The sequence below is a fragment of the Protobothrops mucrosquamatus genome, unplaced genomic scaffold (genome assembly GCF_001527695.2).
Source record: "Protobothrops mucrosquamatus isolate PMUCROS unplaced genomic scaffold, P.Mucros_1.0 scaffold667, whole genome shotgun sequence".
Classification (NCBI taxonomy): domain Eukaryota; kingdom Metazoa; phylum Chordata; class Lepidosauria; order Squamata; family Viperidae; genus Protobothrops; species Protobothrops mucrosquamatus.
The window spans coordinates 134309-161583 of NW_015386955.1; the positions used below are offsets into that span (position 1 = coordinate 134309).

General features: G+C 36.5%; 1 protein-coding gene across 1 annotated transcript; it reads right to left on the reverse strand.

The window, feature by feature from the left end:
* On the reverse strand, positions 1-27016 carry LOC107289299 (COBW domain-containing protein 1). The gene is made up of 16 exons (XM_015818028.1): positions 26967-27016; positions 25869-26025; positions 23865-23951; positions 23305-23401; positions 22291-22382; positions 18534-18593; positions 17556-17593; positions 14841-14887; positions 13306-13392; positions 10762-10806; positions 6563-6619; positions 6383-6434; positions 4297-4365; positions 4050-4115; positions 2531-2657; positions 1-261 (listed from the first exon to the last, which is right to left on the reverse strand). The coding sequence occupies exons 2-16, from the start codon at positions 26008-26010 to the stop codon at positions 188-190; spliced, it is 1140 nt and encodes a 379-aa protein (XP_015673514.1). The 5' UTR covers positions 26011-26025; positions 26967-27016; the 3' UTR covers positions 1-187.
* Between the last annotated feature and the right edge of the window lie 259 nt (positions 27017-27275).

Genomic DNA, 27275 nt, shown 5'->3' on the forward strand with positions numbered 1-27275 from the left:
TTTCAAGGACATACACATATTTACTTTATTCAAAATTAATTCCTCATTCTGGATAAATTCAGGCTTAATATTCTATATGTGAGCAACAGTTTTATAAAGCTCCACTATTAAAAAAAAGAAAAACAGGTCCAGGATATTTTAATAATCCACTGGTAAAAATGAAGGGCTAAAAAGCACTTTTCTGGCGTCAACTATTTCCCCCTCTTTTGGTCACAGTTGCTATGAAGAGGTCTTTAAGGATATCATTATCCAGGTTCCTTCCTAGGGACAAATAACATAACATTGAAAACATTTTTAATATCTTACAGTAGTTTGCATTAAGGAAAAACTATTGCACTGTTTCCTGAAATACAACCAATGCTTACCAAAAAAATGATTAAAACCAGATGATAAAGAGATAAAGGAGAGCCCCAGCAAGTCAGTGTGGATCCATCTCTTCTCATGTAGCCTACGTCAGTTACTTTCTTGCACAAACAAGACTGCTCAGATCTGCTTGTTGTCCTGACTATGCTGGGGTAATTGCTTGGATGAATAGTTATGTCCATCAAATGCAACTCCCATCGCTTCATTTTGTCACGTTCTTTATTCCAAGGAAGGCTGGCTTAGCTCGAGTTCTAATATTCCTTTTCCCAGTTTATACTGTGGGAACATCTGCCTTTTATCTAAATTTTTAGTAAATTATTGAAGGAAAAGCTGTCATGCTTTGACTTATTCCTCTCTACAAACTCTCCAGAGCTACCTCAGTTGGGCAAACTCTGTGGAAATCCAAGAATAACTGGAGACCTTAACCTCCTGGCGACGTTTTATTTCTCTTAAGAGGTACTGTGCCTAATCAACAAGGCTACTATGCAATGAGCATCAACAAAGGGTTACAGATTAGGAATTTGACTCAACTCTTAGTCTTGAACTACATGTAGACTATGGCAATGCAAGTTGCATTAATCATTTAAAAAGTGGAGCAGGGTTAACAACAAGTGTCATACAGCTGAGAACACGGTACCATTTCCCCTATCACTGTTTATTTCTTTTGTTTTTATTAATATAATAAAATAAAGGTTTATTTTTAAAAAAGGGAGTATCAAGAAAGGGATAAAGAATTGCTGACCTTATACAATTAATGCTCAGTTAATAAAAGGAAAAACCATCCGAAGCAAAATACTTTCATTTGCTTTTATGATATAAGAAAGAAGTATGATTGTTTTAGCTCAGCGCCAAAATCTCGACTAAATCATTATTTATCAATGTTAAAACAAGACAAAGGTTATTTGCTTTTCAGCAACCTATCCTTTTGGTGGCTTTTTTAAAATTCTGCATATTTTTAGTGTTAGAAACTATAGCTTTCTTCAAGACGATGCAGGTTTCTGAATAAAGTTGGCTGCTCTAATAGCTAACAGGGATGTGCTGAATGAGGTCCAAATAATTTCTTCCAAATCATTCTGAAATGCACGTAGCCCTACTAAAAACCAGTAAAACTAATTATTGGATAAAGTGTATATCTAGGTTAAGACATAGATCGGAGGGTAACTCAGCATCCCTTCTCTGCATGTCCCTTCTGTTCTTTGTTGAGTGTAGTGGCATTAGAAATGTACATGATAAATAAATAGCTGCATTCTATTCTTGGCTTCATTTATTTATTACTTATTATTATATTTATATACCACTATAATCCCAAGGAACTCTCAGTAATTCATACAGATAACATAATAATTGAAACATGGTTGGTTGAAAACCACACCTTTTAAAATATACAAAAGCTTTATATGAGAATGGAAGAAATCCGAAATATGATTTTGCTTCCAATTACACTTAAACTGGGCAAGAACTGCCCAAGACTTCCATATACTATTCAGAAACTGCTCTGAGTACACATTATAATAACAATAAAATGGAAGCAAACCAATTCAGATGCAGAATCAATTTGTCATGGTTCCGATAGATGAATCCCATTAAAGAACTTCAAGGCAAGAATTCTTCCTTAAAGAACATTTTATTCAGGAAACAAAGTATCGGCATTACATAGTTGAACCCAAAACTAAATTCCCTTCCTCCAGATACAAAGTAACAAGTTGCAATTCCCACCCCCATGAAGCAGTCATAAATCATATTCTCCAATTAGACTGAAGCACGGGCTCCCTCTCCAGCTCCTCAGCCCGCCAAAACGTTATTGGTTGGTTTGTCTCCTTGAGTTCCCATGAAGCTGCATTATTATTATGGCTACCTGAGCTCAAGCATTCATCCCATCCTCCTTCTACATCTGATCTCTAAACAGCAGAAAAAGCAAGCTGAAAGCAGAGTAAAAATGGCTGCAATTTCCTCAGTTGTCAGAGTGGGAACATCCAATGTCACAGGGAAATTTATGTCAATGAAATGCAAAGTTTAGTACTGTCAAATTTCAGGATATCTTCTTAGAAATTAGGTTTTAATTCATTTTCTGTAGGATTGTATCAAGAACGATTATACTGATAATGTTTCCATTTTTGTGGAATTAATAGTTTTATACAACCAGCATATGTAATGCACATATTCTTACCTATTAAGACTATTCGATTAATTCGTTCATCCTCTTTCCATTTCACAGTTGTTTCCTCTAGATCGTAGAGCTCATAAACACCCTGAATTATCACCTGATGAGATTTATCTTTGATGGACACCAATCCCTGATTAGAAAATAAAATAAAATTAGCAAAGTGGCTAGTGAAAGCTTCTATAAATTGAATATAAAGTTTATAAATTCTTTATACAGAATCTATAAATAAAGCATATTCCAACATCCTTGGGTGAAAGGAATCAATTGCTTTCAGTGATGGACAGAGTTATCTTGAGACAAGATGGGCAGCCTATAAATTTTATAAATAAATGGATGCTATAGTAACCCTAAAGGGAGGCCTACATGTATATAAATATTCTTCACTGCCTAACATAGGATAGGATGGCATAGCAAATGCAAGTAAGTAAATGTCTGCTATGGTAAAAACTTCATAATATCTATAATATCAACAACCTTGTACAGATAATCCTTGACTTACAACTGCACATTATGGTTATAAGTCATGACAGTTGCATGTGGGTCACCAATTTTATGACCTTTTTTGATGAATCGCTAAGCAAACCAATTGTTTGCTATGGACCACTTTTGTCAAAAACCAGAAGTACATGCTGTTTTAGCAAAAACGTGATCACTGACAGCAGGATGTTGCAAACAGCCATAAATGCAGGTCAGTTGCTGAGCACCTGAAATGTGCCCCTGGCATGGTCTTTTGCAACTTCAAATGGGTGCTAAGGAATTGGTCATAAATCAAGGACTATCTGTAGTTCCAAAGATCATGAAAGAGTTTCTTCTCTCGTTATCATTAGTGTAATGTCTGTGCATGGAGGAACTATATCAAACATTTCTTCCAGAACAGTGATGGCGAAAACCTTTTAGAGTCTGAGTGCCCAAACTGCAACCCAAAACCCACTTATGCATCGTCGAGTGCCGGGTGGGTGTGGCCCATTGGCTGAGCGTGGCCCATTGGCTGGGCATGGCCCATTGGCTGGGCGTGGCTACGGTAGTAATGGCAGACTGGGTGGGGCTAAAAAGTTCAATCAATCAATTCCAACTTTGCAAGATCTTTTTTTTCCCGTGAGAAGTTGAAATTGACTGATTGAACCTTTTTTTTTTTTTTTGCACACGGCGGCGGCGGCCTAGAGTGAAAAGGTTTTATAAAACCCAGCTGAAGGCCTAGGACTGGGGTGACGGCGCGCGTGCCCACAGAGAGGGCTCTGAGTGCAGCCTCTAGCACCCGTGCCATAGGTTCACCACCACTGTTCCAGAAGGTACAGAAGTTGCAAATACAGACCTTTTGATATTATTAAAATTTGATTAAAAAGAACCACATATAGCTGTAATACAGAGCAAAGTTTTAGAATTTTTAGCCCTTTGGTGTTTGAGCAACACATGATGACTCCAAATTAGCATATCCCCTTCTTTCCATATTCAGCCACTTTCTGTATCCAAATAAAAACAGTAATGGTTTTGAAAATAATAATGTTAATATTGAGTACTGAACCTTTAGTCTTATTACTTCCATGGGGTTACCTTTCTTGTCTTTTACATTTTTCTCCCACAACAGATTCTAAAAGAGATATAAAAATAATTGGAAGAATTATACATTCATAATAAAATAATCTTCTTGGGGGGGAAAAGGCAAGTCCTTTCAAATCATGTTTATTTCTCAAAGTGAAAGATGTGTTACTATGTAAAGAAAATAGGAAATAAGTAATTTGGATTTTTCATGCAAATAATACAGCACTTACTTGAATAAATACATTTAGGTCTTCTTCAGTTGTATTTCCTAGCACTTCAAAAGTGGATGTAACAATACTCTGAAAATTGATACAGAAAAATTGCTATATTTCAATTTTCAGTAAAAGCAAAATACATTTTAATGATAAAAATTCTATACTAGCAATTCATGGAATCTGCAAATTAATGTAATGTAATGTAATGTAATGTAATGTAATGTACTACACTGTACGGTAATGTAATTCAATGCAATGTGATGCAATGCATGTAATATAATTTTACGTTAAAAACGTTACATACAATACTTTTTCCTGAACTATAAATTTGATGATCATATATATCTTTCCATAATAAATTGGAACCATTTAGAATCCTATGCAATAACTAAATGCACACATATTTTCAGTGCATATAGCTATAATGGAGCCATCTTCTAATGTTGTCTCTCATTTTCACACATTGACAAAACACAATTGTACTGATACAGTTCCAAGTCATGATGCTACCAAAGAATCTCATTTAGTAGCATAATATATTGCTACACGTCTTTTGAGATTTGAATCAAATCTCACTACTTTACACTACTTTCCATTTAATCCACTTAGACCCTGCTTTTGTGAGAAATAAAGAACTTTCTTTCAATTATCCTAAATAACTAAGAGGAGCCTCATAAAGCAAGATTCAGATTAACATTATTTAGACATCTTTAAAAAAGCTAAATCTTTGAAACAGAGATCAATTAAAAAAGGGTATATATATATATATCATTACTGTAAGCCTTAAAACATTATCTATTTGTCATACAACTGTAAAACAGATTATTAGGAACTTAGCCTTCACAAGGAACATGATCCTAATCTTCCTTTACAAGGCTAATTTTAGCTTGTGAAATGACTAAAATTAGAGCAGGTGTGTCCAATCTTGGCAACTTGAAGACTTTGGACTTTATTCTCTTTAAAAAAACAAATACATACAAGTATCTTGCAGTCTTCCATGTGCCTAGGACCATTCCCCAGATTACACATTAGGCTCAATTTAATCCACTTACCAATCCAGTACATTTATTAGGGAACTGAGCACAGAGGGGTCAAAACAACAAAAGGCTAATTTTAAGTGCTAAGTCTATACTGACCTGATCTTTGTCAATACTTAAAAGACAGTTCCCTAGGTCTCCAGAGCAAACACTGATTTTTGTTCCTGGCCAGCCACTTTGAGAAAAAGCAAGTTTGCCCAGTGGTGTTCTCAGAAGGCTGGGAGTAGATTCCCACAAGAAAAATTTACACTGACCAATCAATACCTTGGATGGCTTGATCCCATGTCTTCCAGGTGGTACCTACTGTACCTATTTAGCATAGGCTGAGTCACAAGGGAAGACAGTCAAGGATTAGATTCACATAGATTTTGGGAGGGGATCTAGCTTCTCTGTTCACATCCCATGCTTAGTGAGATTATCTAACAAGAGGGAAGGGAGACTGAATCCATCCCAACTCTTGTAAGCATTCCACTAAGAGTGGTTGCGAAGAATGGCTGAAGATAGGCTACCTCACACATATCCCAATAAAAAGGCAGCTAACAGGTAACACTGCCTGCACAGCCAAAAACATTCCCTGCAGGCAAAACAGGAAAACTTGCCTCTCTCTTGCCCAAGAATCATCTTGCATGGAGAAATTAAAGATATCAGAGAGTTAAGACTAGTACTGAGGGCTGAGTTTTTTTTTCTTTTTTTCTGACCTGTCATCCAGTTCATCCAGGCAGAGGTGGGGCTGAATCTGTTATAAAGTATTCAGATTTTGAAAATCTAAAGTCTAATCTCTTACTTTTTTATTTCCCATCTCATTATTACTTGAATCTTATAGCATTCTTTCTTGCATCCCTTGATGATTGATAATGCATAGAGAGAAGGAAAAGCACAGATTTGCAAAATTCTGTTATTATAGTCAACCAATAAAGCATAGTTCTAGTTTTCCTTTGGGGTTGATTTTTGGATGTGGTTTACCTCATGGAGCTGGCATAATGTTGAAGGGAAAGGAAAATAAAAAGGCACATACAATTAACAAATGTTTAACCAGTCATTCTTAGTGCAAACGTACTGCTCACCTTATCTAGATGTGGACGAGGTTCTTCTTCAAGCTGAAGTTTCTGCTGCAAACTTATAAGGACAATATATTTAACACCATAGCATCGCAAACACAAAACATAATTTGAACAATTGTCAATATCGGGGTGTAACAGAAATACAAGTTGAATTCTAAAACAAAGAACAACTTGTCATCTTACCTTTTTCCTGATACACTGTCAAAAGCATGCAGGTCTAACACATTAGAGATCTCAACTCTAGGGTAAAAAATAAAATTAATTATGTCTTTTAAACAAATACTTAATTGATGCATTAAGACGTCCTCTTGTTCAATGGTGTTTTCGTACGACTCCCTCTCTCCTCTGTAGCTCTTTATTTTTTTCTGGTCAGCCTCTCTGAATGCTTGGAGAATTCTTGAAAATTTTTTGGAAGTGAACAGATGTGTCTCTATCCATTTGGCAGAAAATGTTAGCTTCTCTTTATTGAATAAACAATATTAACTAGGCTCCCACCTAAAGCTAGCAAATCTCCAAAGCAATGTTATTTAGTGCAGAGGAAGAATCCAGTCATAATGTAAATGGATGGAATTTTAGATAAGAAAGAGCTATTTCAGGCTTCACATCTTCTCCCCATTTACTTTTGTGCTAATATGGAAAGCCAAACATTCACACGGAATCTCAGTGGCACGTGATGTCCAAAGTTAGGGAACTGTGATGATCTGACAATAAATTAGGATTTGAAAACTACAATTTGGTCCTTACAATTTCAGTAACCCTGATTTAATCCAGCCAATTTTGTTTGGTTGGTTTTTTTTACTTAAGGCACCCCAGGGAAAAATATTCCATTCAAAAGTTAACAAAGAATGCTTTTATTCATTGCTGTTAGAGCCGAGCTGTACAGATCTGAGGCTTGTTCTAGTCATTCTCACTGAAAATATGAGTTCCTTTATTAATTACATAGAACAGTCAATCTTCTTTCAGTTTCTCTAGCACTGTAGAAATGGCTTACTTTAAGTCTTAAATTTATAGAAATGTAAGAGACTTCACAGAGTCCTCAACAATTCTTTGTTATCAGGAAATTCACACAGCATAGTTATTACAACACTGACACTTCTCTTCTTCCAAAGTTTGCTCAGAAATATCTAGACTAACTTTTGATTTGAAAAAAAGCAAAATCTTGAAAACAACTCCTTAAATTATTTTACTTTATGGTGCACAATTAGAAATGGTATTGCTCAATGAGAAATCGCAAAGAGTGTTTTAATAATGACCTTCACTGTGAACACTTTAACAATATCGTTAGAACTTAAGAACGGTTCGTCATCTCCCCCAAATTTCTAATTCTAGTTTTGAATGTAGAGACCTTTTTAAAAATCTAAATCTAATACTGGTGCACTTTACAATATGTCATGCTGAGAATAATTATGATTGATAAACAGGCAATAGGGCACTAAGAAAAGCTACAGTACTTATTCAGAGCTTTAAGTTAGAGAACGTTATGTTGGAACAGTGTTTCTCAACCTTGGTAAGTTGAAGATGGATGGACTTCAACTCCCAGAATTCTGGGAGTTGAAGTCCACCCATCTTCAACTTGCCAAGGTTGAGAAACATTGAGTTAGAGTGTTAAGTTGCTGAAACTATTTTGCACATTCCACTCCACCTTCCTAACTCAACCAAAGAAAGAATGACAAAGACTGTAATTCATATAAGCCAACATGACAGTCACTACAGAAAAGAATTTTCATAAAGCAACTGTTAAGCAGCAGGACATAAATCCATAAATAGTCTGGAGCAGATCTGAATTTCTAATTAAATTATATCAATGGATCTGTTAACGGGATTAAAATGTTTGGACATGCAGCATTCAGCTGGTGAGTAAGAAACAAAAAAAAAGTTGCATGACATTTTAGTTTCGCTGTCAGGCAAAACATGGGTGAATTCATAAATGGCATCTACAAGGTCCTCTGCAACCTGTTGCCTAACGATATTTCTGTTATAAATTTGTAGATACTGTTTGGAAAAATATTTTCTAGAACAAGATATATAGGGGGGAAATGAACGTAATAATACATTTCTGATAGATCTAAGTCAACATAGGATTAGATCATATGCCTTCCAGAGTCTTTAGATAAAAAAATTACACAAGAACTGTATTTTTATTAGACTAAATAAACATTTATGTGATGTCACCTACATTCTTCTGTTGACATATGTTGTGCTTTGTTCCTTGCTGAATCAGTACTATGCAAACACTGATGTTTACAACTTCTATTATTAACCAGCAATATCTAAAGGACCTATCCAGCAATATACAGGTAGTCCTTGAATTACAACCATTTGTTTTAGTGACTGAGCATTAAGTTACAATGGCACTGAAAAAAAAAAGACTGATGATCAGTTTTCACACTTACAGCCATTGTAGCATCCCCACTGTTACATGATCAAAATTTGGGCACTTGGCATGTATTTATGGCACTGTCCTGGGGTCATGTGATCCCCATCTGCAACCTTCCCAAGTGGTTTCAGACATGCAAAGTCAATGGGATAAGCCAGATTGGCTTAACAACTGTATGATTCCCTTGACAACTGCAAGGATTCACTTAACAACTGTGGCAAAAAGGTTGCAAAATGGGACAAAACTCACAACTGTCTTGCTTAGCAACAGAAAGTTTGGGTTCCATTGTGGTCATAGGTTGAGAACTACCCAGGCCAGTGATGGCGAACCTTTTAGAGACTGAGTGCCCAAACTGCAACCCAAAACCCACTTATGCATCGTCGAGTGCCGGCTGGGTGTGGCCCATTGGCTGGGTGTGGCCAATTGGGTGGGCGTGGCCCACTGGGTGGGCGTGACTGCGGTGGAAACAGCAGACTGGATGGGACTAAAAAGTTCAATCAATCAATTCCAACTTTGCAAGATCTTTTTTTTTCCCACGAGAAGTTGAAATTGACTGATTGAACCTTTTTTTTTTTGGCACAAGGCAGCGGAGGCCTAAAGTGAAAAGGTTTTATAAAACCCAGCTGAAGGCCTAGGACTGGGGCGACAGTGCATGTGCCTACAGAGAGGGCTCTGAGTGCCGCCTCTGGCACCCGTGCCATAGGTTCGCCACCACTGACCCAGGCTATATTTAATTGTTAGCAAATTTTGAAATACTGTATTATAGGAATTCAGAATGTAATGATAACTTCATTTATCAATTGCATTTTTGTTTTTGGAAGTGTTTAAGGCTTTGCTTATATCAATTGCTACTTAGAGGCTGAGAATAAAAAGAAAGACTCTTAAATGTTTGATATACCATTTTCTTATTGATGCACTTTTTCCCAAACTGAGTAATAAAATTTATACACTTTAGCTTTAATCAATTTAGTAAAATTAAATTTAAATCAATTAATTAAGCATGAAAAACAGTAAGGTTATTTAATTACTTGAGATACATTCTATAGCTAATATAATCCTATTTGCTTTGTTACATAAACTCAGTTTAATTATAAATGTACCTGGTTGTCCAAGAGTGCAGTAACAATGTTTTTGAACAATCTGGTGGGGATTGAATGGCCAGCTAAGGGTTGGACTAAATAATGCATTATGTTCAGTGGTGGGATTCAAATATGTGAACAACCGGTTCTCTGCATGGATGCCGCTTCCGGAAGTCCATTCTGGGCCTGGGCAACAAAAAATTAGTTACCGGTTCTGCCGAAGTGGCACAAACCGACTGAATCCCACCACTGATTATATTATATCTAATCATATATTTTCATTAGGTTAGAAACAGGAGACTGTGAGTTCTAGTCCTGCCTTAGGAACAAGACAGTTGTGACTTTGGGTCAACCGCTTCTCTCTGAGCCCTAGGAAGGAGGAAATGGCAAACCATTTCTGTAACTGCAGAGACTTGTTCAGACAGTCACCAGAATTCGACCTGACTTGAAAGTGTGCGCGGGTTCACACACACACACAAACCCACACTAATACATTCTACCATCCTGATGCAGTAAAACCTCTGTTTTTTGGCCCAGATGGGACTATCTGTGTAGTCAACTGTATATCAAATAAAAAGCATGTAATTCTATAAAATTATGCAAACAATTTACTAAAATGTTCACATCTTGCATAAAGAATGTAAATATTGTCCAAAGTGATTTGCTAAACAGTGGACAAGTCTATTGTTTACCAGAGCAGTCTGAATTCAGATTTTGTCCACTGTATCCAAAGTCCACTGACACCAAGCAACTGTGTTTTTTTTCCCAAGCCACTGGAGCAGTGAGGGATAGTGTCAAATTAAAATATAAACTGATTGGACACTGCCTGGGTAGCTGACTTCCTGAATAAAATAAACTTTTCAGATTAATGTATATTATTCACGATAGTAGGGAAAAAATAGTTAATTTAGCATTGTTTTAATTACCTTGAGCGCTGAGTTTCTAAAATCTTGGCAACTCCATTTATTGCACTAACATTATTGAAGAAGAGAAGGAAAAAAAGATATAACAGAATACCCATGATCAGAAATAATTTACAATCCACTTGACAAAATTTAGATTCCCGTGTTTAATCTGATCCCTGCAAAAACAACAACAATAATAAGACTTTACATATTATGAATAAACAAGGTTTTCTGGAAGTTTAATTAAAATATAAAACCGCAACTTCTAAAACATTAAATATTAATTTAAAAGGTTCAACAGGAACACCTAACTCAAAGGGTGTTGTTTTCAAATGCTCCTGAAATTCAGCAGGGAGGACTTTCCAAAGAAATGAAATAGCTACAGGCAATGCTTGATTGCAAGTTCCTGCAAGAAGAACCCTCAAAGTGGCAGATCAACTGCCTCATATTAATTTAGAAATTCATAGAGAAATGTCATCATTGCCTAAATCCTCCAAGATGATCGTATATATTGATACAATGATTAACTCTTGAACCTGGGATGATGAGACTAGGGCTCAAATCTCAACTCAACTTTTATTCAGTGGATCCCTCTGGGTTGATCGCTCATTGCCAGCCTATCTACTTTACAGGGTTCTTTTTCTGGAGAAATATATATACATATATATAGTTTCCTTTTTCTACAGATTTCTTGCTTCTTTTTCTGATTAAATTGGATTCATAGCTAAATAAGACAGAGGAGGATCCTCCCTGGCGTAGCAGGGAGACTGATGGCTATCAAAAAGTATTTGCAGGTATACTGGTGCTTATAGGCACAATGAAGTTTTTTTTCTATCCGATTTTCTGATTTATTTAACTGTCTGAATGTTAAAAGAAACCTGCTGTTTGAAAAGAAAATTAGAAAATGGGAATCCTACAGTTTCATATAATCTCTCAGCTCAGAGTTGGATAACTTCTTTTGGACTCAAGAACTATGCTTAATGGTTTATAACACTGTTTGTCTTCTGAAAGTTGTGTAAGGGCTTGATGATGTCACGGTAATGTTGAAAATGGGTGAGCCTTTGGGTGTTGGTGGCAGTTGTAGGATTAAGGGCAAAAAAGGGAGATCCAGATGTGCTCTGAATGAGAAAAATGGATGCTGGAACTGTAGCATGCGTCTGCCCACTTAATTTCCTGTCAGAGAACTTCTGAAATCATATTCTACCCCAAATGTTAAAGTTACCACATTGGTCATAGCAGTGCAACTAAGCAACTAATCCAGTTTATCCCCTTAACCTGGACATTATTTATTTATTTATTTATTAAATTTATACATCCATCTCACTGATAAAGCCACTTTGGGTGGCTTACAAATGAAACACAGGATTTCAGCTACAGTATACAGAATCCAACTCTACTGCCAAAGCAGAAATAGCTGGGTATTTGAGCCTCAAGATCATCTTTTTCTCCCAATAAAGGATTTAAAAAATGATTAATGATCGTGGTTGTAAATCTGCCTTAGTAAAAAGCTTCCTGACTTCATCAAACTCTAGCGGATTAGATTACAACTAATCTCTGTTCTGACAATTTCACTTCATACAAAATGCCAAGCCTACAGCAAGTACACCGAATTGTAAATCTTTTAAAGAGAAGGTATTTAAATAAACACCTGACAATTAAATAATTAAATCAAATGTACTCTTTTGATCCCATGTAATCTACTGTTCCAGCAGGGACAGTCATAGGAAAACAACAATAAATATTTCAATCAAATTCCCTAGGACAGTGATGACGAATCTTTTAGAGACCGAGTGCCCAAAAACTGGCCCCGCCTCCTCTCCACCCCTTGCTGTGCCTCCGCTCCGCCCCCACACTGTCTCCCATCCTGCCTGCCCGCAGGGCCACTCACTGCCTCCAGGGCCCGCCACAGATCGCCCAGCAGTGCCATGGCAGCCACACCCTCTGCCCGCACCCCGCAGCATCAACTGTGCGCGATGGGGCGTGAGGGCCGAGTCTTGTCTACACTGCCTGGCTGCCATGTCCTTGGCTGCGCTGCTCCGCGTGGGCCACGCTCAGGGGTGACTCCTCCAGGGGGGCTGCTGGTGAGGAGGGGGTCATGTGGGGAGGCGAGGCTGGGGAAATGGCATGTGTGCCCACAGAAAGGGCTCCGAGTGCCGCCTCTGGCACTCGTGCCATAGGTTCGCCACCACTGCCCTAGGAGCTACTTTATCTTGCTGAACTCATTAGTGCCTGAAGACCAACCCTCCTTCTCGCTGGTGAAAAGCTGCCTATTTTTCTACTGCTTTTGCATGGTTCACTTAAATTGGTCTTTCCCAACCTTGTCAACTTTAAGATATGTGGACTTCAACTCCCAAAATTCTCCAGTCAGCATGTCAGTTGAAGTCCACATGTGTTAAAAGTTTACAAGGTTGGGAAACACTAACCTAAATGATTAGGTAGTTGAAATGCAAGGTACACCTCTAAATTTGTTTTAATTGTATTTGTTTTGATTTCTAAGGCTTTTTTTAAGTAAAAGGACAGTATAAAAATGTTTTAAATAGATATTGGAAATAAACGTATGCTTACCTAACAGCTGTTCTTAATTTCATCAGTTCAGCTTGTGAAACCAAGTCTACCTTATTGATGATGATAAGATCTGCTAAGGCAACTTGCCTAGAGAAAAATGAATAAATGGAAAATAAGTAAAATAAGTAAACACAAAGTACTTGTGTGCTTACTAACACAAGTATCACCTTTATCCTTCAGGAGGACTACATTATAATGCTCATGCAAAATAAAATCAAATTCTATTGCAAATTTAACTAATAATCACTTACATGATTTCAAAACACCAAGGCTGTAAATTGTTTTCTAAATGCACTGTTGAAAACTGTGGAACTTACTTCTGAACAATTATACTTAAAATGTACTTTTTTAATAAAAAAAATAATCAGACTTTAAGATTCTTTGTCACTCTCATTACAATAAAGAGAAACTGAAGTACCGGAAAAAGTAAAATGTTGAACTAAGAAGTTATTTAAAAGTAGCACAGACTTAGTCACTTATTCTGATGGAATACACTGAGCAGATATCTAAAAATTTCCAGAACATTAAAAAAGATCATTTCCTCCCGCACTCTATTAACTTAAGTTGCTTGTAATTTGGGTTGCCTTTTGTTAATGTAACTTATTGGGGTTGAGAATATCCAGTCAATTATGGATTATAGTCAGTGGTGGGATTCAGTCGGTTCGCACCACTTCGGCAGAACCGGTAGCTAATTTTTTGTTGCCCAGGCCCAGAATGGACTTTCGGAAGCGGCATCCACACAGAGAAACCGGTTGTTCACATATTTGTGTCCCACCACTGATTATAGTTAATTATTTAACTATAATTAAGTCAATAATTAAGCTAATCACCATCTGTGAACCCACTCATTTTTCATTCAAACGCATCTGGGTTCAATTCATGTTGTTGGTTATGAGGTCAGGTGATTTGAGGGACTACTTCTTCTTGGTTACATTTACTTGTCCCATCAGGTCCAGCAGGATGGCATGTGATGGGTCCTGTTTGCTAAAGAGTTTAATCTAATGGGACCCCAAGAGGAGGATCTTATGGCCCCGGTGGCATCTGTCCTTTGAAACATTGTTTCCTGTAAGGTTAGATTGGCCCCAACCTTATCGGCCTTTTGGAAAACCCTGAAGACATGGCTTTGCCATCAGGTCTGGAGATCCCATGGAATATGGAGCCTGCAAGATGGCTGTATTGTTTGTAAGCTACTGGTTGGCACTCTCCTGCATTTTATGATTGTTTTAATTGCTGCCATATTTATTTCTATGGGTTTTGGGGTTTTTTTGTTTTAACTCTGAGCCATCCAGAGCCATGTATGTGAGATGGACAGTTATGTGAATTGAACAAATAGCTTTTACTTCTATGGGATACCACAGAGGAACAATTGAGCAGAGGCATTCAGGAAACAAATAACAGAGCAAATGAATTGGATCCACCAATTGAACTTTCAATTAGTAATGTTCCTAAATGATCCAAACCTGTTTACTGTTTATGCACTTCCCATTAAACAAACTATAAGATTTAGATTAAAAAAAACTGCAATATACCAATACCTAGCAGCTTCATTAATAAGGCCTGTGGGCTTTTCTTCTTTAAGGTGCTGGAAAAAAGATGTAAAAACACCATTATAAAGAGGAATATTTTGTGTTGTAAACTGAGTACACATTATGCAGCAAATACCTAGAATATCATTAACTGTTTGTCATGTTTCAGTCTCAGAACATCAGGTGGAGAAAAGCTTAAAGAGAAAAACTCACAACCAGATATATAAACATATTTAAAATAGCTGTCTTAGACCTGCTTCTCTATGTCAGCTGGCCTGAGAGATATTTATACTAGGTTCTAATGAAAAGAGACTGATGTTGCTAATTCTCTCTATAATTATAATATTAGTAGAAATTTTAACTTGTGTTTCAATAACTTTGATTTTTTTAAAAATTTTACAGCAAAAATTCTGAGGGTGCTTTCTGAAAGGAAAAGTTCTGAGTGTTCACAGAAAACCTAATAAAGGTACCTATATTTCATTGTTTTATCTGCTTGAGATACATTCTATTAGTCTGTCATCATCCATTCACTTAGTTGTCAATGTTCCTGGATTAAAACTAGGAGTGACACAGCCACTAGTACTTCACAATTACAGGAAATACTCAACTTACAACCAAAATTGAACTCAAAATGTCTGTTTGCTAAGCAAGGCAGTTGTTAACTGAGTGGTGTCTCATTTTAGGACCTTTTTTGCCACGGTTCTTAAGCAAGTCATTGCAGTTGTTAAGTGAACCACACAATTGTTAAGCAAATCTGGCTTTCCCCATTGACGTCGTTTGTCAGCTGGGAAGGTTACAAATGATCACCACATGACCCCGGAACAGTGCAACTGTCATAAATACATGCCAGTTGGCAAGGGCCCAAATTTTGATCATGTGACCATGGGGATGCTACAACGGTCGTAAATTTAAAATCCGATCATAAGTCAGTTTTTTCAGTGCTGTTGTAACTTTGAATGGTCCCTAAACCAACTGTTGTAAGTTGAGGACTACCTATATTCATGTTAGTCACTGCCACAGTATTTCAACACTCAATTTGAATATTTCTTTGTTAAATTTATATCCTTTTCCTTCAAAGAACTCTGGATGACTTAGACAGGGATCTCCCTTCACTTGATCTACAAAGAAATCATTGAGGTAGGTTGCGCTGAAGAACTGCTGGCTCAAAGTGACACCATGGCTAAGCCTGGTTTTGAACCTCACTCTGCCCAGTCTTAGTTCACCTTAATCCTATCTTACCCTGGCAATATAGATGCTGCCAGTTGGATACATTATTTCAAGGAAAAGAAGAAGAAATATGCAATGGAAAGGTTCTTTTCATAGACTTGATCTTGGCCCAAAGATTGAGAAGTGATTTAAGTGCAGCTGCAAATATTTTTAAACCACATTGCAAATTTGAAAAAAAAATAGTTTCAATATTATTTTCTGATTAAATATATTGAAAAGGATGTCGATAATAATAACAACACAAGAACACAAGAACTCTCTTTTGACCTTCTTTCTTTTCACTGATTCTTTTCTATAAAAAACACTGCCGCCAAGCTTTGTACATTTAAAAAAGAACAGCATCCCTGCTTTAGGTCCTCAGTGTTATGACCCGTCATTGCAAGCTGTCCAATCATTTGCCTTTAGATTAAAACATGAATATTTCAGATTCCTAGGCGACAATCCCATTAGAGAGATAGTCCATGATATCAATTACCATTTCAGTTTCAATTTGGCTTGCTGGCCACAGGGTACAATTTCTCAGCTTCACACGGACTAGGTTGGATCCACGAAGCATGACATTTCTAAATTGCTACCTATTATCCCAGTGTCATCACTTGTATAGCCTCCAGACGGTTTTTAATCATGTGCCAAAGCAAAGGTCAGGCTTTGAAACCACAGGAATTGGACAGGTCCGCAAATTCCCTACACAAAGCAAACGTTATTTATCTGGCATATGACTGAGAAAATGTAAAGGCTGCCGTCTCACTGGCAATGTGTCAAGCTTTTTACGCGTTTACTGATTGAATAACGCAAGGCATATTGCATTCCAAAGATATCAAATATTATACATTTATTACTTTAAAAACTTTTGCAAGTTTTTTTTAAATGTTAACTATAAAAATACTTCTCTATGCAGTATATAAAATAATTAATCTAAGTATATTTATTGTCACATAAAAAGCCAGACAATTTATTTATGTTGCATGAACCTTAAAACCCATTGTGGTATGGCAAATAATGATATAAATAAATGTATGTAATTAACTGCTCAGATTTGGGCAAATTTGTCCTGTGTTAGTGATCCTTCAGATGTCCCCAGAAGTACTTATGATTCATTTTCAATGTTCTGGCCGCAACAACCCCTCCCCCATAATCTCATGATCGTGTTTTGGGCACCAGCTTGCATTTACATCCATTTGCAGTGATGGGACTGTGATTTTTGCCAAATTTTTTGGTCAGTTTCTGCCATTTATCTCCAGTTTCCAATAAAAAGCATCCACTGGGGAAAAACAAATCCACTTAATGACTGCAGCTTTTGTTTAACCACGGCTGCAAAAAAAGGTCATAAAATCAGGTGCGATGACATGGTGACCAACTTAGCTACAACTTACAACCCTAATTCCCGGCTCAATTGCAGTGTTAATTTAAGAGGCATACGTAGTCAAGCATCCTAGTTTATTAGGCATATAAAAATCACTGTTTTCTTTGTAATTGACAATAACCATCTTATGTTACCTGTAGCCCATGCTTTGCATCAACAACAGATATAATACCTAAAAAAGGGAGGAAGAATCTCGATTTGAAGAATACCAATAGAAGACACAGATGACGTTTTACATATTTACATGGAATTAAGAAAAAAAATACCTAAGGCGCAATAACCCTTCGAAACATTTCCTTAGATGCTGATGTTAATTAAAAAAATATTGTAGGCACATTCAGGAATATTAAAAAATGATTTTAATTTGAACTTTTGGAAAGTAGAAAAGTCTTGCCTTTTCCTCTTCCTACATGTCTCGTGGCTCTAAAGAAATCCTGAACATTTTCCAGAAAGAAATGAGGAGGTAGCAATAAGCTTCCAAATAATCATTTTTGTTCCCTTCCAATTAAAGAAGCCCCCCAAAAGTAAGAAGCTACTGAAAGTAAGGAGAAGAGAGAAGGGTTGAATATGTTTCTATAATGAATGAAGTGGTTAGCTGCATATCTGAATGGACTAAGTTGGGCTGTTCCACAGGAAGAGAGCCAATCCTTCTTTAGAGGAGATAAGAGGGAAAATCTGAATCAAACCATATGCTGGCAATGTGGTTTGTGTATGTTTTGTTTGTGTGAAAGAAAGCAATTTGAGAAAATTTTCTTACTTGTAGAATTACGTTATAAAAACTTTAATAAGAGGCCAATGGCTTTGTCTTCTGAGATGTGAAATAAGTACTTTCTTAGCAAAGAAAACTGTTGATGGGAAGGAGCAAAATCTACATTTAAAATTTATCAGTTTAATATCTTTTGACATTTTGTGACAGTATAATATTTCCTATGCCTCATAGTCATTTTATGATAATATGCGTAACACTTTCTTAAAAATCCAAACATATCTTAATAAAGACCCCATTTAACTAAATTGTTTTGAATGCAATTGTGTTTCATTTAATCTCAAGATCTCTCTTTCTACCCACACACATATATGTATGCTAGATTTTCAACTATTAATTTTCTTACCATCAAGATAAATGTCACTTCCTAATTCAGCATCCACCCAAAACATGGAGGCCACAGAACCTAGCAAATAAAACATGTAGAATATGCCAATATAACAAATGTTTCCATTTCTTATATTCCAAAAAGAGGGGAAAAAATAAAAGAGCAAGCAAAATGATAAAATGCTTATAAATTATTATATTTTTATAAAATAAAAAATTATGAATTATTTGTTTTGATCATATTTTTACGAGAAGGAATACTTCTAAAACATATGCAACATTTGATTTTAACTTTAGGTCTAAAAAAATCTTCAGCGGTAGCTTAGGGATGTACAGATAGTCCTCACAACCATTCATTTAATGACCGTTTGAAGTTACAACGGCATTTTAAAAAGTGACTTATGACCATTTTCCACACTTACGACTACTGCAGCATTCCCGTGGTCACATGATCAAAATTCCGACATTTGGCAACTGGCATGTATTTGACAGCTGCAGTGTCCCAGGATCATGTGATCACCTTTTGACCTTCTGACAAGCAAGTCAATGAAAACCCAGAGTCACTAAACAACTGTGTTATGACCTTAATAACTGCAGTGATTCACTTAACAACTGTGGGAAGAAAGGTTGTAAAATGGGGCAAAATTCATTTAACAACTGTCTTGGTTAGCAACAGGAATTTTGGGGTCAATTGTGGTTGTAAGTCAATGACTACCGTATTACTGCACTTAAAATATCATTTACAGAAAACGTGGTCAACCTACAGTGTTCCATTTTCAAGATACATATTAATAAACATTAATTATATACTATAAAGCTTTCAAACATTAATTTTTTTTTTCTTTTCTGTATACTTAAAATTCATGCGCAGTTTAATTTACACACATTTTTTTATCAACAGAAATCATAATGGGATGTACTTCCAATTAAAATATTTAACTCCATGATAGTTTAGTAGAATTTTAAGAGTAAGGATTAAACAATAGAATATCAGATATGAATTCTATTTCCTACAATAGAATTCCTACAATTGTTTTTTGTTTATTTAGAATTAACACTTCTGCATAGATATACTTTATTTTTATCAGTGTGAAACAAACCAATTTTTGGACTTACCCTATAGCAGTATCAGTAATAAAAATATTATTATAATGCTCAAAGCATACTAGAATCTTTGGTGACTAACGGCTATTTACATAAACTTTATCTAAATAACAATCCAGCAAAACTATGAAATGAAATTGAGCAATATTAATTGTTTACTATTATAAAGCAATGAAAACAGTGTGCCAGTTACCGAGCAGTGAAAACTGATGATGGTGTTGAAAAAGGATAGTTTTTGAAAAATAAGAAATCAATTTACTTTGGTGTGAACTGATTCAATACACTCAAATGCTACAACATGAAGGCTGTGAGAATTTGACAACAATTAAAAGTATTGTCAAAAGCTCACAAATCTAGCGGATGTCAAGGCTGTCTTCAAAAATGAAGCAGACATGCATAAAACAACGATATCTGAAGCTGTTTCAATATCTGAAGCTGTCCACCTGAATTGGTAAGATGTGATCTGCCAAGCATCTCTGGTGTCAAAACTGAAGTGCCTGTCAACCGTTTACAGTAATCACTCAGGCAAGATATAGCCAAGGCCTTAACATCTAATAGTTTCCAGGTATCTATTGATTGTTTTCTTCAAATGCCTAATGGTTTCCAACTTAACTGAAATAAGATTTGTTTACGACAAGAGCCGAATCAATGTCCTATTTTGTATGGTGTGTGCCTTTGAGACATGTCGACATCTGGCAACTGCCTGGATTGGTTCTTGCTATTTTTGGTAGTGGTGTGCTGTTGCCTTCTTCCTAGGGATGAGAGAGAGAGACTGGCCCAAGGTCAACCAACTAGCTGTGTGCCTAAGGCAGGACTGGAACTCATAGTCTCCTCTATGTATTTTAGTAAATGTAGACAAATGTAGACAACAACAGGATCAGAAGAACAGAAAATGGTACACAGTGCAACCACTTTTATATTCATATGTTATGTTATTATTTGGTTACATGTGGAATTTAGTAATTTAATTACTTGGGGAATACGATGATGAATCACAAAGTGATTTATGTAGCTACTTGGTTTATGCAAATTCTTATAACAACAGGTATCCACTGTTTACCAAAATATCTATATTCATTAAAAGTAATGTTTGGGTATCTTAAACACAACATGAGACTCTAGAGCAGGGGTAGGCAACCTTGGCTCTTTTATGACTCGTGGACTTCAACTCCCAGAATTCCTGAGCCAGCCATGGCTGGCTCAGGAATTCTGGGAGTTGAAGTCCACGAGTCATAGAAGAGCCAAGGTTGCCTACCCCTGCTCTAGAGAATGAATGGGGGAATAAGGCAGAGATTTGAAAATAGTGAGGTTATAAAGCTGCAGGGAAAAATCAAGCCAGGTGAAAACATGGCAAGTATTTAGCAATTATCTAGTCTGCCAGGAGAAAGACAATGGGAACACTGAAGTCTACAGGACAATGGCTGGTTGCCTATAAGTTAAAAGATTTGCTGAAAGGTACAAAAGAATTACGATAGCAAATCGTAGCAAAATAAATCCTAAGATGTCCAACATTAAGAGAATACATTTGAGGCCATGTGTGTATTGTAAAATGCCTCACTTCTGAAGAAATCCACCATTGTCTGAACAATAGCCTCTTCTGTTTTATAGGTGATCATGTATGGATATCAATAGTGAAAATTACTTACTTTTTAAATAAAATTGAGTTCTGCTGAGGTCCAGTGTTAATTTGATGCCTGAGTTGGTTAATGTCCCTAAAACAATCCTGAAATTCAGTTCCGAAATTCTCAGGAAGTAAAAGTAACTAAACAGAATTGTACAACCCTATTTTGTGCACGTTACTACTGACTTTCTAACAGAACTAACTGATGAAGACTAAGAGGATGCCACTTGCAGCCCTCCTGATGTTGTTGGTCTCAAACTCCCATTAGCTGTATAGAAATGGCAAGATGTGACAGAAGTTGGCGTCATCGATATCTATAGGGCCAAATATTCTCTCTTCTGGCTCTAATGTACTTTTAAATTTTAGTTACAATAGAACTTGGCTGTTGAAATTATGTTGAGTAAGACTTGATCCTGCTAGATGAAGCAGGGAAAGTGGACTTTAATCAGAAGTTACTCATGTACCATTTATCATATACTATCAGCATTTTCAAGATTAGCTGGACAGATAGTGTTGCTTATCAGTAGTATTGTGTGGATGAAGGTAGGTGGTTTGGTATAGAAGAATGCCAGCTTGGTATAGTGGTGAAGGTGCTGGGCTACCAACCAGGAGACAGTGTATTCGAGTCCTGCCTTAGACCTGAAAGCCAGCTGGGTGATTTTGGGCCAGTCACTCTCACCCAGCCCGACCCATCTCACAGGGTTGTTGTTGTGAGAAATAGGAGGAGGAAGGAGTATTATATATGTTCATCTCTTTGAGTTACTTATAAAGTAATAAAGGCAGGATAAAAATCTAATAAATAAATATAGTCCTTCTGTGGCCTGCCCTACTAGTTAGATCCTGTTGTGAGAGAAACAATCCAGATTAACTGACTTTGCCTATCTTTGTTCTGTGGCTATTCTAATTATGACCTTTATCCTAGCTAGATTAATAGTGCATATTATAAAGCAGAAGCGCACTGAAACTTCTAACCATATATCTTTAATTTTATCACACGTAATAATTTTCCAGAAAAAAAGAGTTTCACAATCATTCCCATTTCCCTGTATACCTGGATCTGCCAATCCTGTTGTCTCTAGCAAAATGTAATCAAACTTCCCTTTCTTCTGCATCAAATTTTCAATTGCTTTCAAACCATTGTCTCTAATGAGAAAGTCAAACAAACAGCATTATTTTTTTGTGTTACATTTATGTCAAATTCTATATGTTGCGTGTAAAATATTATCTCCCAATCACGAATCTATCAGGAAATATAGAAAATGTATTTATTAAATAAGTTTACAAACTAATTGCAAACCTCCTTATAATTAATTTGTATATAATTAATTACAATTAATGTATAGACCCATGTTAATTTTAAAAGTTTGTTTCTATATATCTAAGTTTCTATCTTCTCTAAATTATTCATTACTTTAGATCAGGGGTAGGCAACCTTGGCTCTTTTATGACTCGTGGACTTCAACTCCCAGAATTCCTGAGCCAGCACCGCTGGCTCAGGAATTCTGGGAGTTGAAGTCCACGAGTCATAAAAGAGCCAAGGTTGCCTACCCCTGCTTTAGATGAAACTGTCAAAAAGGAAGCAACTTATCAATACCCATTCTCTTAAAATAGACGCAATTTGCAATACAGATGACTCTTTAACCTTAATTTTAAGAACTTAATTTTATTATGATTTGTTAAATTTACTAAAACATATAGGTCAGGCAGTTACAGCAGCCCAAGGTCATGTGATAGCCATTTGCGATCTTCCTATCTGGCTTTTGACAAGTCAAGTCAATGAGAGAAGTTGGATTCACTTAACAACTCCATGATTCACTTAACAACTGCATGGATTTGCTTAACGATCAGGGCAAACAGATCATAAAACTGGGTGCAATTCACTTAACAACTGCATTGCTTAGCAATGGAAATTCTGCCCCAATTGTGGTTGTAAGTCAAGGACTACCTGTATTACAATACTAGATCTTCCCTAGCATAATTGGCCTTTTCATCACGAGAAACGCAGACTATATTTTGAAATCCTCAACATTAGAATTGGCAATTTTACCAAATAAAAAATCCTTACTTTACTGAGCAGCAAAGGCAGCCATTTCTGAGCTCCAGCCATTCTTCATAGAGTTCTCCACCTTGACTTATAGCCAAGGATTTTTCCAACGCACTGCCTGAGAAAACAAGAAAAGCTATAATAAAAATAGTACTTTTATTGAAAGAAAATAAAACAGTGAAAGAATAATCCATTTCAGGTTTTGGATGGGAAAAGTATCTTGACTTCCTTTACACAAAAGACTCGGTTTTGTTAGGTTTGTTGAGAAAGGGATGCTAAAAGAGCCAGAAAATTAGGCCATGCCCTAATTTTCCTGCAGCATCAATCTTCAGTAAATGGAAATAACTTTCTCAGTTGCTATACTTCATGTATCCTAATGTCCTTATTCAAAAGCACAAACTTAAAGCACAGTCTTTAGATTACAGCGAGAGTGCATAATATTACTTGGAAAGCAAATTTTGCATCACAACTGTTAAAATATGTGAACATAAATTGAAGAAAATATTTTACATTTTTGAAAGTAAACAGTTAGGCTTCAACATGAAACTTTGTTTTCCACTCACACTTGCATTTTTACATACCTTCACCAAATTCATTTAAAATAACTGCTATTCTCTTGCTATGTTGTTCAGTCAAAATATAATTAAGAAGAGTAGTTTTTCCAGCACCTAAAGAAAGCAGAACAAACTTCATTAGACTAAAAAGGAACACTGATGTCCCATTCTTTATACTAAGGAGATATTTTGAGATGTCATTCGATAATTTTTTAAAAAAATTCTAACCCCTCTAGCTTTTTAAGTCAGCAATCTCCTATACTTGAAAAAGCAGAATTTGATCATATATTTGGAAGTCTATCCAGAGACCATAATAATAAAAATAGAAATGTCCATGGACACTACAAAGTAAATGCAACTGTATTGTAACAGTTTTAACATTTTGTAAGATTTCCCTCCTTTTAAACTACAAGAGAAGATGAAAATAAAACACCAGAAACCCTCAGAAACATTAAAATATTGAAATGAATGTTAACATGCTTTGTACAGTCTTAAACTTCTATTTAACACAATTTCAAAATGCAGTTTTAGATTTATATATTTTCCTTAGAGGCTTATGGTCTGAGCTGGTGCCATTATCAACAAATTCTATGTTCTTTCAACTATTACTTGGAAGCATCAGATTGTAGTAGAGAGAAAAAAAAGAAACTGGGCGCAGAAATAGGTCTGTTGAGAAACTCCCAGCTAATACTAATAGTGGATGAGTTTACACAAACCACTAAGCCTGGATTGTCAAAATCTGAAGCCCCACAATCACCTAATTATGATACAAATTAAAAACCTTTTCTTTGGAAGTCATTAAACATCTACTTTAAAACTATATTTTAATGAGAATGACTTACTTAATTTTGCATAATTCTGAGGAAGCTGAAATTATTTGGAATTCCATTTCTATTTTTGGGACAGCCACTCACTTCTCACTTATATTTGCAGCTTACTACCAAAACTATAAAAAAAATTAATTTGTTGCTGGCTTGCCCAGGCAAGGTAAGGGCAAATCTTATTAGCATTCTTTGCTTTGCATGAACAAGCCTGGCAAAACATGCAAACTGCTTCAGTCAAATTTGTGTAATCTCCTGGAGAGTTGCACACCCCACCTTGAAAACCTTTGTATTAAACCATAAAAATAATTTTGTCTTGAATTAGCGTATCATGTGCCATAATCAATTAGTATAATGTAAATGCAACTAACTTAAGGATTCTGGACTTGAGCTGTTGAATCTAAACTTGGCCAAATCAGACCAGCAGGCCCCTCCCAGGAACTACTATAATCACTATAACCATGGTGAAGGAAAAGTAGAAGAGGTTTGCTGTTGTGGCCATCTGTAGCCATCATAACTATCCACTAACCAGCTCCCAAAAGATTCTCAAGGAATGTGCTATATCAGTGTCAAATCAGTGTTTCTCGAACTTTAGCAACTGAAGATATATGGATTTCAGCTTCCATACATGCTGACTGCAGAATTCTGGGAGCTGAAGTCCACATCATCAAGATGCCAAGGTTAAGAAATATCTACTACATTGTAATGTTCTAGAACACAGGAGAAATCTTTTAAGTCTTCTTACCCGACTATTTCAAATACATATATATATAAAATGTGAAGTCATCTATGCAAATAAGAAGTGTGATAACATTGGGGTTGGCAAAATTAGGGTTGCTTCCTTTCTCAGGACCTGAGCATCTGTATAAGGCTCCTACTTATTCTTTGTGTCCAGGAACAGACATAATGCCTTGACAGCTGGGGTATGCTTGTCCTGTCATCACATCTCATCAAGAAATAAGCTCACAGAAAGGAATATTTCTAATGGAGCTCATTTAACCCCCAAATTATTCTGTAAATCCTGTTTTATATATTCTGCCACCTAGGAGTAGAAGGCACATGCAGAGATGCAAAATTTTCTGCATGGCCACAAGATGCCTTCCCAAAATTGCTATCCATTTATTATTATGACAAAAAAAGTTCAAGTAAAGTAATTCTTCATTAAAAACCAAGAACTGTGACAAATCAGAGTGAATCTACCATTTATTACCTAAATATCCTGAGATTATAGTAACAGGAATCTTAAAATTGTTGCTAGATTGAACATCTTCTACATTATCCTTTATTGCTGGCTCCCTTATGGGAATCAATTCAGGGCAATCCTCTTCATCATCCATAAATGAACTTTCCATCTCTCACCTGTCAAACTAAACATAACATTTATGAAATATTATATAAAAAGGTCTCAGATATAGATTTCACTAAAATATTGAACACAGGAACCCAGAGAGATGGAGGTGGAGAGAATAACACAAGTAGCTATAGTATTTGGTAGACTGGTTTTTCTTTCCATGAACTTCCAAACAGGAGCATCCTTTGACTTCTCCCTCTTTCATCATGGAGAATGAGAAATGCATGTTAAACACTACTTTTAAGTAACCACAATCACTTAAGGAAGCCTGAAGATCAAATGTGATTCAGCATGAATAGCTAGGAGGCTTGACCTTAGGAAGGTCTGTTTTCAAAGAAAAAGGATAAGAAAGACAACAGTCAGATCATTTTATCATTTTCAGAAAGAATGTCAACAGCTGTAGAAAACAGGAGACACCCTCAGCCAGTTTTCTCTTGAGCTAGAGTAGGGGTAGGCAACCTTGGCTCTTTTATGACTCGTGGACTTCAACTCCCAGAATTCCTGAGCCAGCATGCTGGCTCAGGAATTCTGGGAGTTGAAGTCCACGAGTCATAAAAGAGCCAAGGTTGCCTACTACTGAACTAGAGCAGGGGCATCCAAACTTGGCCATTTTTAGACCTGTGGACTTCAACTCCCACAACTCCCCGGCCAGCCATGCTTGCTGAGGAATTATGGGAGTTGAAGTCCACAAGTCTCAAAGTGGCCAAAATTGGAACGTCCCCGGACTAGAGCCTTTCTGACAGACCGAATGGGACTGTTTCGCGCGAAATTGAAGAAATATTACAATAAAGTACCGCGCGAACCGAGAAAGCCTATTCAACTCCATCGAGCTTCTCTGCCAGTCCAGATACACGCTCGATAATGCTCATGTTGCGGTTAACTTAACAAGCCAAACAATGTATTTCTAAACTCCCCCCAACCCACACATTTCTTTCTCCCCCTCCCACTTCCGCTTACCGCCGGGCCTTTGGTTCCCGCTGTTGTAACTCCTCCTCTCTTCTGACAAGTTCCTATCCTAAGTACGCATGCGCTCTTTTGTTTCATGCGCTGGTAGATGCAACCTGTTATCCTGGGCGGGGTTTCTTCGCCCTTCCTGCATTCAACCAGATTAACAGCTGTGCATCGGTGTAAGTAAGGCAAAGAAACGGAGTAGAGAGGGAAAACTGAATTTGAAGACCGCCCGAGCTGCTCAAAAGCTTCCTCTATGACTGTGTTTCTCAACCTTGACGATTTTAAGGCATGTGGACTTCAACTCCCAGAATTCCA

What these genes read in the sequence shown, in the direction of transcription:
- LOC107289299 (XM_015818028.1), bottom strand. Translation starts at nt 26,010, where the DNA reads ATGGAAAGTTCATTTATGGATGATGAAGAGGATTGCCCTGAATTGATT. An exon ending in ACCTAAATGTATTTATTCAA is followed by an intron (nt 4,116 to 4,296) that starts GTAAGTGCTGTA and finishes TATCTCTTTTAG; the next exon opens with AATCTGTTGTGGGAGAAAAA. An exon ending in TGGAAGTAATAAGACTAAAG is followed by an intron (nt 2,658 to 4,049) that starts GTTCAGTACTCA and finishes TTTTCTAATCAG; the next exon opens with GGATTGGTGTCCATCAAAGA.